The sequence below is a fragment of the Mandrillus leucophaeus genome, unplaced genomic scaffold (assembly GCF_000951045.1).
Source record: "Mandrillus leucophaeus isolate KB7577 unplaced genomic scaffold, Mleu.le_1.0 Scaffold770, whole genome shotgun sequence".
Classification (NCBI taxonomy): Eukaryota; Metazoa; Chordata; class Mammalia; order Primates; family Cercopithecidae; genus Mandrillus; species Mandrillus leucophaeus.
The window spans coordinates 521,202-533,347 of record NW_012108364.1 but is presented as its reverse complement, the minus strand read 5'-3'; the positions used below and the strand labels follow the sequence as shown (position 1 = coordinate 533,347).

At 41.1% G+C, this 12,146-nt stretch overlaps 1 protein-coding gene across 2 annotated transcripts; it reads left to right on the top strand.

The window, feature by feature from the left end:
- The first annotated feature begins 5,812 nt into the window (after positions 1-5,812).
- On the top strand, positions 5,813-9,053 carry POLR2K (polymerase (RNA) II (DNA directed) polypeptide K, 7.0kDa). Of its 2 annotated transcripts, none has more exons than XM_011966728.1 (4): positions 5,813-5,912; positions 6,548-6,617; positions 7,034-7,126; positions 8,325-9,053. In XM_011966728.1, exons 2-4 carry the CDS (start codon positions 6,557-6,559, stop codon positions 8,345-8,347), a joined length of 177 nt encoding a protein of 58 aa, XP_011822118.1. In that variant the 5' UTR covers positions 5,813-5,912; positions 6,548-6,556; the 3' UTR covers positions 8,348-9,053. The 2 variants fall into 2 exon arrangements, with proteins under 2 accessions (XP_011822118.1, XP_011822119.1); XM_011966729.1 differs by having other exon boundaries at positions 5,856-5,908.
- The last annotated feature ends 3,093 nt before the right edge of the window (positions 9,054-12,146 follow it).

Genomic DNA, 12,146 nt, shown 5'->3' with positions numbered 1-12,146 from the left:
CAGGCCTCGGTCCTCGCCTGAGCGGAAGGAGCGCCCCCTCTCTTGTTCACCCCTGCACCCGCCCTAAGGCGAGTCAGAAAGGCTCTGCCTCTCCCCATTCCCACATTGGGAAGCATTACCGTATTTAGGAAGGCTAACGTGGCCTACAGTGGGATGCCATTAGAAATCATGTATGAGAATGTTCGCCTGGAAATGTTTCTCCAAACTGTCAAATGTAAAAAGCAAGTTACAAACTGACCCCTTTTAGGTTAAAAATATGGATATACACGGGATGAGGTCTGAAAGATATGAATAACTTGGATACGGTACCTTTGTACAGGATTATGCTTGCTTTTTAGTTGTGTCTTTTTATCTGTGTTTTCTTCTCGTGTTTCAACAATGAATATATACAGATTTTGTGATAAAAAAGCTGAGCCGGGCCTGGTGGCTCACGTCTGTAATCCCAGCAGTTTGAGAGGCACACATGAGAGGATCACTTGAACCAAGGAATTCGAGACGAGCCTGGGAAACATAGTGAGACCTCCGTCTCAAAAAAAAAAAGATTTTAAAAAAATCTATTAATAAAAACCAGACTGAAATGTGTTCGTTATTTACAAACATCCCTTTTTGGGCATCATGAACTCCCAAGTACTCTCGATGCCAAATAAATTTTTTAAACCCTAATTTTTTCATTCAATAAATATTTACTGGGCATCTATTATATGCCAGGGACACTCCTGCTGCTCTTGGCTGCTTCTTCCTAGTCTCCTTTTTCTGGCTTCTTTTCTTGGCCTACTCCCTAAATGAGAGGTCCTACCTCAGCATTTTTATTAGTTTATCATCCCATGCTTATGTAATTCTTATTCAGAACTTCAACCATCACTTTTAAGCCAGTAACAGGCACTGCCACCACTCTTCTCTGACTGGACATTTCTCCATCTGGATGTTCCTTAGTCATCCAAAATCAAACTAATATTATTATTATGATGAGACAGGTCTTGCTCTGTCACCCAGGCTGGAGTGCAGTGGCACGATCTTGGCTCACTGCAAACTCCACCTCCCAGGTTCAAACGATTCTCCTGCCTCAGCCTCCCGAGTAGCTGGGATTACAGGCGCCCACCACCAAGCCTAGCTAATTTTTGTATTTTTAGTGGAGACAGAGTTTTGCCAGGTTGGCCAGTCTGGTCTCGAACTCCTGACCTCAGTTGATCCACCGCCTCAGCCTCCCAAAGTGCTGAGATTACAGGCGTGAGCCACTGTGCCCGTCCACTAACGGTTAATTTCCAACTATGTGCCAATTACTGGGCTAGGTACTGGGAATACAAAGCTGACACAGCCACAGTTACTGCTGTTGAGGAGCTCATTGGTATAGAGCAAGTGCTGCAACAGAGGAACAGTAGCAGCACAAAGAAGAACCAGCTAACCCTACTGGAGAACAGAGTGCATGAGATAGATTTTGATTTTCAAGTGGCAATTTAAAAGGCAGACAACAGGAAATTCCTAACTTAAAATGTGCAAGGGCAGGAAAATTTCAAACTCAAAACAAAATGTGCAAGAGCAATTAGGCACATGGAGAAACTGCAAATAATTTGTTATATGCAGAAACTAAGAGTTGTTGGAGGAAAGGATTAGAGAAAATTCCTGAGAAGTGAAGAAGCTAAGTCTTGGAAAGTTCTAGATGCATGTTAAGAGTTTGAAGAGCATTTTTAGAAAGTCCACTCCGGTGGCAGAATGGAGGACAGAATGAAGAGAGGCAAGGGTGGCTGCCAGGAGACCAGTAGGAAGCTACTGCATTTCTCCAGAAGGCAGTAGGGGTGGAGCAGAACCAAGATGTGACATATTCAGTTGGCAGAATCAACTGCATGGGGCAAGGAGTGAGGGAATGAAGAGTATAGGCTTGAGAGAAAATAAGATGCATTTAGTGTGAGGTTAAGTTTGAGGTACTTGTAGGACTGTAAAGAATTAATGAATTACACATTCTTCAAGACAGCACCTCTCTGAAGCCTACCCTCACACTCACTGGTAGAGTGAATAGTACCCTCTCTAGCTCTTCAAACAAATCTCTACTACAGCCATTTTACCCTTTCCTGCCCCACATTTGCAATTCTGCAGAATTCTACTGAATTTTCTCTGTGTAGTTTATTATCTTCTAAAATCCCATATTATCTACTCATTTTTGTTTAATGTCTGCTCCCCATCTCCATCCCAATGTAAACAGGGCAGGGAATTTTGCCTATGGTTAAATAAAATCCACATAAGTCCAAAACCATTTAAACTTTGCCCTTTTCTTTTTTCTCCAGTTAATTAATTTTTCTTGAGATATTTTATTATGACTGAGGATTAAAAGACCATATCATATCTCCTTTATATTGTTCAAGGAAGAATCATTGTCACCTCTCCCCACCTTTAAAAACAGGCAAAAGGACACCTAGTTACATGTAGTTTGCCTGAGCTTTACTTACATACTCCGGATTTAAGCCACTGAGCTGTAATTTCATATTCTTTGCTCACCACAGTCTTTTTGCCTTTTTGCTTCCTTTTTTTTTTTTTTTTGACAGAGTCTCGCGTTGTCACCCAAACTGGAGTGCAGTGGGACAATCTCAGCTCACTATAACCTCTGCCTCCCAGGTTCAAGCGATTCTTGCAACTCAGCCTTCCGAGTAGCTGAGATTACACGTGTACGCCACCATGTCTGGCTAATTTTTTGTATTTTTAGTAGAGACACGGTTTCACCATGTTGGTCAGGCTGGTTTTGAACTCCTGACCTGAAGCAATGTGCCCACCTTGGCTTCCCAAAGTGCTGAGATTACAGGCATGAGCCACCATGCCCAGCCCTTTGCTTTCCTTTCTTGCACTGGGTGTCACACTATCATTGACTTCAGAACTCTAAAAGCTGTCTGCTTACCACAAAATCTGATGCTTCTTTTTGGGACCATCCAATAAAACGTAATGGGAGATTTCCCAAATTACCATGATATTCAAGCTCTCTGGACATATTTAAGTGAATATAATCAAGGAAAAAGGAAACACAGAGATTCAGGGAAAAAACCCAGCAACTTGCATCTCCATAACCTTCTGAATATAGAGTTAAAAAGCACTCTTGTCCAGGATGGCAAAACAACTACCCCCATTAGAACAGAGCAATACAATGATGTCTAGCATGTAGTACATGCTCAGAAAAAGTTAGTTAATGCTATCATTGATAATAGGGTAGCTTACACTGACCATACTCCCAAGTGATCCTAAAACTACCAGTCTCTGCTGAAAGGAAAGAGCATGTTGGATTGGGAACTAGCACCAACATAAATTCTTGTTGAAATTCTGAATCTTCTTGCTATGACTTGTCATAACCTTGCCCTTTTGTAGGGCCCCAGGACCCATTTGTATTCTACCTATGTTGATCCATTTTGATCTCCATAATTGTTCTGCACCAGAATTATCTTGATATTTCAACTGGAGAGTTAAAATACAAGATAGCTTGTAAATATGAAAGTATGACTTTTGGGAACACTCTGTCATCTCTCTTAGGTTAACAATGGTTCCATCTAATAGTTCTTAAAGGGAAGCCTATTGTGCCTCTTCTGTTAGATCACCTCTTTGGTTAAGAGGAAAGGTACTTTGTGACAGTACTAATGGTTAAAATATTTATGCTCTGTAAGCCTGTCTGTGAAGAAAGAAGCCAGGAACTACTTGTTTCCCTGAAAGGTTTTTAAATGGCATCTTCCTGGGAAAGATCAACTTAAATCTCTCAAGCTGGTCTGGGGAGATGCAACAGAAGGAGTTTGAACTTCTGGAAGTGAAAGCTGAAGCTCAAAGCTCTCAGATTTCTGGATGGAGAGCCCGAAAGGAGTATAACCTGCTTAATAAAATATCAGACATATTGCGTGTTGGGGGAAAGAGTGCCTACTTCTTTCATTAACTTTAAAATAGTTATTAACAAGTTGTTTTTTTAATTTTTTTAGGTAGCTTCATTTTCTTCACCCTACTAAGTAAAATATCTTCTGCAAAAAAGGGAAACCAACGTAAACGTTCTGAACCCAACTGATCCATCATATTGAAATTTTGGTATGTGAAAGAACACACCTCCACTGAGCAGAGTGTTTTGTTGTTCTATGGTGGAATACATAGAACGGAGGGAGGGAGAGTAGACAACAAAAGCTACCAAAATCTCTCAGATTTAAGTGGGAGTTGTTCACGTAGCTACCATCACGCTAGCCTTTGCTTTAAAACAAGTAAACGGATTCGGCTAAGGATGTAACAGTAGTGTGTCCAGAATTGGTCGGTTCTTGGTCTCGCTGACTTTCAGAATGAAGCCTTGGACCCTGGCAGTGAGTGTTACAGTTCTTAAAGACAGTGCGTCTCGAGTTGTTCGTTCCTTCCAGTCGTTGGTTCCTTCATGGTCTCACTGGCCTCAGGAGTGAAGCTGCAGACCTTTGTGGTGTTACAGTTCACAAAGGTGGCCCATCTGGAGTTGTTTGTTCCTCCTGTCTGGAGTTACTCATCCCTTCTGGTGGGTTCGTGGTCTCACTGGCTTCAGGAGTGAAGCTGCAGACCTTTGCAGTGAGTGTTACAGCTCATAAAGGCAGCTGGGACCCAGTGAGCAGCATTAACGTTTATTGCCAAGAGCAAAAGAACAAAGCTTCTCCAGCATGCTAAGGGTCCCCAACCAGGTTGCCTCTGCTGGCTCCCCTGGCCTTTTATTCCCTTATCTGGCCCCACCCACATCCTGCTGATTGGTCCATTTTAGAGTGCTGATTGGTGCATTTACAAACCTTTAGCTAGACACAGAACACTGATTGATGCGTTTACAGTCCTTTAGCTAGACAGAAAAGTTCTCAAAGTCCCCACCGGATTAGCTAGACATAGAGCGCTGATTGGTGCGTTTACAAACCTTTAGCTAGACACAGAGTGCTGATTGGTGTGTTTACAATCCTTTAGCCATACAGAAAAGTTCTCCAAGTCCCCACTCGTCGCAGAAGCCCAGGCGGCTTCACTTCTCACTGGCACTGGCCGCGGGACTTTGCAGAACCTAGTCCCAGGCACTCCGGCAGCCTAGAGGGGGCACTTCCCCAGATCAAGCCCAACAGGCGGCGGCAGGCCGCGCCCGCCCGGAAACTGCGCCGGACCGCGAGCGCCCCGCGCAGCCCCGGCTCCCGCCCGCGCCTCTCCCTCACCGCCCAGCGAGCAGACGGAGCCGGCTCCGGCCTCGGCCAGCCCCAGAGAGGGGCCCCCACAGCGCAGCCGCGTGCTGAAGGGCACTTCCAGCGTGGCCAGAGCGCACGCAGAGGCCGAGGAGGCGCGGAGAGCGAGCGAGGGCTGCTGGCACGTTGTCACCTCTCAGTAGCCTATAAGAGAAAGGGCCAGAAAGCAAAAACAAAATCAAGAGAAGGATAAGCGGCAGCTGCCCCACTACCACACTACAGGTATCCATTTTTAAAAACAATGTGGAAAAGTGTTTTCCACGTGAAAATCATTGGTGTAGTCGATTCTATTACGTTCGTCCGAATAACGGCTAGCCTAGTACTTCATGAAAAGTGTCATCTCGGTTTTTCTCCTAACCCTCTACGCTTCTGGAAAAGTGTTACTTTGTACCACTACATTAGTCAGAAACACACACCGCCTTGTACTTGCATAACTGTTACAATGCTGTGCTTTCCTGCAAAATTAAAATAGCTGGGGACCAAACAGGCACTTAAACCCGTAAAATCTAACAGAAAGCCCCTGCTTTACCGGCTTTGCACAATCGGGACTCTCGGGCCACGCCTGGGGCGGAAGAGGCGGGGAGAAAGAGAGAGAGAGAGAGAGAGAGAGAGAGAGAGAGAGAGAGAGACTCCACTGTGCGTCATGTACCAGCGCCGGAAGTTGGTCTCGACGCCTAGACGAGAGGGTTGTATTTGGAAACGCGGAGTGGGAAGTTTTTCCGTGCTGTGTAGGTAGCGAATTGGCGGATTGGGGTTTGTGGTGGATATCTGGGCCAAAACTGGAAAGACACCTGGGGTAAAAAGGTCCGGTATGGGGGTAGAGTTGAGAGTGCCTGGGGATACAGTCCATGCTATCGTTCTTTTCCCTATTTTCTTTTAGTTTAGATGTTTAGCCAATAGGAGTTATTTCATTGTTCTTCCCTTCGGTTAGCCTGTTCCCCTGTTGAGGGCTATAATTTTTTTTTGGCTAACTTCTACTAGAGTTTGGGAAAAATAGAACTTGTGTTAAACGAAGACGCGAGCTTTACAGTCAGATCTGTATCCCTTTGACTTTTAGTAGCTGAGTGATCCTGCGGAAATTAACGTGTCTAAATATCGGTCGCTTCATCTATAAAATAAGAGTGATGTCTCCGAGCATTGTTACGAAGATTATAATGGCCTATCATGTATGGAGTAGTTATTATGTCCAGTTTCGGGTAAACGCTCAATACTTGTGTGTATGCATTTCGTGCTTGAGACCTATAGGATTTGGGGAAAGGAGCAGATTAGGAATTGGGACCTTTTTAGCTTTTCCTGAGAAAAATGGGCCCAGATGGACTTGTGAGAAGCCCTTTTGAGATATTCAGTATTTGAGTCTGTGATTTCAGGGGCTAACAATGGACACCCAGAAGGACGTTCAACCTCCAAAGCAGCAACCAATGATATATATCTGTGGAGGTAAGAGTAACACTTACATAAAGTAAGAATATTTTATTTAAGTTTTTTTGAAATTGTTACATTTATTCTTTGCTTAAATGAGTTACTGGTCTTCAAAGTTATAAAGTAGAACACTTTAGCAACCATAAAAAAAAAATCTCCTTGAGGTCAGTAGACCTAGGTTCGTCCTTGGTCTTCCATTTACTAACAGAAAAAAACAAAACTCATTGAGATTTCATTCTCTCTCCTGGAAATATGCATGGCCTACAACCCTTTTCTTTCCTACCTAATACATTTAATAATAGCAGCACATCCTTGAGATTGAGTATATTTTAGTGTTTTGAATTGCCTTAGGTGAAAAATGTAGTTAAGATAATTTGTCTGTAATATTTTCCTTTTAGGCATTGAGTGAATTTTTTTTTTTTTTTTAATTCTAGAATGTCACACAGAAAATGAAATAAAATCTAGGGATCCAATCAGATGCAGAGAATGTGGATATAGAATAATGTACAAGAAAAGGACTAAAAGATGTATCCTTTTAACTGTGCTTTCTAAATATAAGGTAGGAGGAAATGAATAATGCTGGGGTTGATAAAGATGAATGATAGGGATACATTCTGAGAATTGTGTCCTTAAGCAATTTCATCATTCCTACAGAAACCTAGACCGTATATCCTACTATACATACACATCTAGTCTATATGGTCTAGCTTATTGCTGCTAGGCTACACACATGTACAGCGTGTTATTGTACTAAATACTATAGATAGTTGTAATACAATGTTTTCGTATATCTGAGCATAGAAAAGGTACAGCAAAAATGTAGCATCATCTTATGCGACCACTGTTTATATGTGATCCATCTTTGACCAAAACGTCATTATGGATGCATGACTACATTTGTATAAGTATTCATTCTTGAGCTTGATTTTATGGACAAGCTAAAGTTCACAAGAAGAAATACAAATATTGCATATACTACCTAATGGAAAAAGTTGAGCATACAAATTGTTCAAACATTGAGAGTAGGCCCAGCATGGTGGCTCACACCTATAATCCTAGCACTTTGGGAGGCTACAGAAGTTCAAGACCAGCCTGGGCAACATAGTGTGATCCTATGTGGAAAAAGAAAATACTGAGTAAATTGTTATGCTATAACTAACACATTTTTTTTAAATCGACAGATTATCACCTTTAACATTGCTTTAGTGTTTTTTTTTTTTTTTGAGACGGAGTCTCACTCTGTCGCCCAGGCTGGAGTACAGTGGTGCGATCTCGGCTCACTGCAAGCTCTGCCTCCCAGGTTCACGCCATTCTCCTGCCTCAGCCTCCCGAGTTGCTGGAACTACAGGTGCCCACCACCATGCCTGGCTAATTTTTTGTATTTTTTAGTAAAGACGGAGTTTCACCGTGTTAGCCATGATGGTCTCCATCTCCAGACCTCATGATCTGCCCGCCTCGGCCTCCCAAAGTGCTGGGATTACAGGCGTGAGCCACCGGGCCTGGCCTGCTTTAGTGTTTTTCGATACATTTTATGGAAAAGGTGGTGATAAAAATTGAAAGTGTTTTTAGTTTATTTAAAAACCAGTTATCATAGTAAATAGTGAATTCCATTCTTTTTTGTATTTTAAGTTAAATAACCAGCTTATTGCAAAGAGAAAGTGACTGAAATCTTCAATTTTAGTAATGTTTAAGTACCGTTTTTGTCCTTAACTAAAATTAATACAGTGGTTGTTTTTGATGCTCGATGAAACCTGGGAATTCAGAGGAGTGTCTTCACTTATACTTGGATTTGCTGTCTTAACGTTTCTGATTGTTGTATTTCGATTTTGCATACAGTAGTTCTCTCTTATCTTTGGGGGATACATTCCAAGGCCCCCAGTGAACTCCTGAAACCTCAGATAGTACCAAACCTTTATACACTGTTTTTTCTATATATACTATGATATATATGTGAGAGAGATATATATGACAAAGTATAATGTATAAATTAAGCATAGCAAGAGATTAATAACAATGTAATAGGACAATGATAACATACTATAATAAAAGTTATGTGAATGTGGTTGGTCTCTCTTGCTCTCAAAATATCTTCTTTTACAGTACTCACCTATTTTAGAATGTGGTTGACTACAGGTAACTGAAACCACAGAAAGGGAAACTTTGGATGAGGGGGGCACTACTGTACTTAGGAATACAACTATATATACATATGATTTTATTTTTAAGACCATATTGTATTTGGGTATCTACTAATATTCTGTATAAAGCAATTTTTTGTTCCATTACATTACTTTTTGTTTTATTGTATATGTAATCTGACACACAATAAAGGGTAAAGTTGCTTCCCCAAACCATACTTTTAATCAAAACCTAGAATCATCTGCAGTCCTTGTTAAAAATGCAGGTTTCTAAACCCTCTGAAGTTCTGAATAAATAAATTTATTGGAAACCACTCTCCGTGTCACTGTGTCATTTGATATGGAGTATACCATTTTGCTTGTTGTCAATACGCATACATCATCTTGAGTTCAGTTTTTCATTTATTACTAGGTATAGGCCTTTCTGTATTTTCATATAATGTTTGACTCTCTTTTAAATCTCAGAATCATGAAGGGAAACTTTGTTTTCTGTAAGGCAAAATCAACCCCAAGCAAAGTGAATAAGCAGGCTATTAAGCCAAGTGCAGTTTCCCAGGTGTAATCACGCATTAAGGTCAACAGTTCTGCTTTTAGGATATAAAAAGAACAGGCAGTGACTCCGGAGGCTGAGATGGGAGGATCACTTGAGCCCAAGAGTTTGAGGCTACAGTGAGCCATAATCGTGCTGCTGCACTCCAGCCTGATGGACAGAGCAACACCCTGAGTCAAGGGCTGGGGAGGGGAGCATTGGTTTATACTGAATTATTGGATAAATGTTTAAGTCTTTAACCTGATCTTTGGGATGTAGAATTAATGGTCACACCTACATGCTATTCTGTTCAAGGATTCCATGGTTGTGGAATGTCATGTTGGCCAGCCTGATGTGCATTTTAAAGACTAGATGTATTGCAACTTTATTAATAGCTATGTCTGTCTTTGACATTCAAAATATTGTCCATGATATTTTGTGAAAAAAAAAAAAAAAACAAACTATTTTTACTATCGTCTTCATATATTAAATTCTATAAATTTATTATATGCTATATGAAATACTGCCATGCTCAGATTTTTTTTTTTTTTTTTTTTTTTTTTTTTTTTTAAGACAGTGTCTCCCTCTGTTGTCCAGACTGGAGTGCAGTGGCATGATCATAGCTTACTACAGCCTCCATCTTCCAGGCTTACATAATCCTCTCACCTCAGCTTCCTGAATAGCCAGCAAGCACGTACCACCATGCCGGCTGATTCTTTTGATTTTTAGTAGAGATGAGGTCTCACTACATTGCCCAGGCTGGTAATGAAATTGAGGTTTCATAATTTTATAATTCTAATATATTACTTCTTGAACTTTTTAGATATGGGAGTCCCAATACATGTTATTTCTTTATGACAGTTCCCTAAGCAGATAAACCCCAACTTATGGGATAATATACTTCTCTTAACTCTTCTAATTTTAGACTAAGTCCTTTGCATATCAGTAGTTTAATTAAATATTGTCAATCTGGTTAACTGGACAGAAGAACTTAATGCAAAAAGTATTTCAGACTGCTTTCGGTCAGCCACTTACCTTTTTGTGCTCCCTTCATCTATTAACTAGAAGAAATTTTACCTCTTACCTACCTAGACAGTTTCAAGGAAAAAACTGATATAAAATTGCTTTAAAAATATTCTTTTGAATAGTGCTCTGTCAATATGAAGATTAGTAAGCTTGAGCTTGATGTTAGCACATCACTTGGTACCCTATAAACTGCTTACTGACTGGACACACTGAAAAGCACATCCTTGTCCACGGGAAAAGTACTGAATGGAAATTTGTTCAAATTCAGCCCTGCCCCTCAATGACTGGCCAATTCACTTTATTTCTTTTAACTTCAGCTTTATTATCAAACTGAAAGAATTATGATTATAAATAATCTTAGGGAGTGCTTTAAGATAGCTATCTTAAGAGATTGGAGTTATGAAAAATTCAAAAACGAAATCAGAAATGAAGCCAGGAGTGGTGGTTCACACTTGTAATCCTAGCACTTTGGGAGGCCAAGGCGGGAAGATCGCTTGAGCTCAGGAGTTCAAGACCAGTCTGGCCAACATGGTGAAACCCTGTCTCTACTAAAAATACAGAAATTACCTGGGTGTGGTGGTACATGCCTGTAATTCCAGCTAATTGGGAGGCTGAGGCATGAAAATCGCTTGAACCCAGGAAGTGGAGGTTGCAGTGAGTCAAGATTGCACCACTGCACTCCAGCTTGGGCGACAAGTTGCCTCATCATACATAATACACACATGTCCTTACCCTTCCTTAGAATAAGTTCTGTGTAATAAGTTTAGGTGGAGTGGTTATTTGAACAAAGTGGACTGAAGAATGAGAAAGAACATTATTGAAACAGGGAAAACACTCCATGTAAAAGCCCTGGGGTGGAAAGTGAGCTTAATCTTGTTCCCACTTCAGAATGAGGCCCATGTGACTCCAACTTCATGACAGGAGGGATAATGGAAGGAGATGAAGTTCCAGAGATGGGCAGAGGCCAGCTCACTTAGGGTGTTGTGATGTGAAGCCATTGGGACAGTAAGCAGGAGAGTGACCTGGTCTGATGTGAAGAATCACTATGCTGTTGTGTGAGAATAGACTATATAGGACAGGTGGCAACAAAGAAACAACAGACCATCTGTAATAGTTAAAAGTTAGTGGTAATGGTGGTTGGGCCAGGGCTGTAGTTGTGGAGGTGGTGAGAAGTATCTGGCTGTGGGTTACATTTTGAGATTGAGCCAATGGGACTTACTGATGGATTGGTTAGTAATTAAGAGCTTAGTAAACAATATGGGCTTTGGTGTAAGGCTTTGGGTCCAAACACTCGCGCCACCCCTTGTTACTTGGCTAAGTGACCTTACCAGGCCTCACCTTATCTCCTTGTTTCTTGGATGATACCTTCTTTTATCTCTATGAAGACTAAAGTGATCTTTTTTTTTAAATTTTAAAATTTATTTTATAGAGCAAGCCTCTCACTATATTGCACAGGCTGGTCTGAACTCCTGGGCTCAAGCAATCTGCCTGCCTTGGCCTCCCAAAGTGCTGGAATTACAGGCATAAGCCACCATGTCCTGCCAAGCATTAGGATTTTTGCCACTAACAGTGCTTGGTAGCAGACTGCAGATCTGTAATTTAAGTGCAAAAGGGAAAGAGAAATAAATTTACAGAACTGCCAGGCACTGTAAATGAACTTTGATCTTCATGATCTATTTTAACTATTTGAAATTATAAAAGTGAAGTAAATTTCCTGACAAGTAACCTCTATTGTTTTACTCATCTGAGTTGTATTAGTATTTTGTCTCATTCACCTTTTCATCCCTGTGCTGAGTATGGTGCCTGACTCATAACCAGCACTCAGAAAATGTGGAATGCATGAAAAGGAAGAGG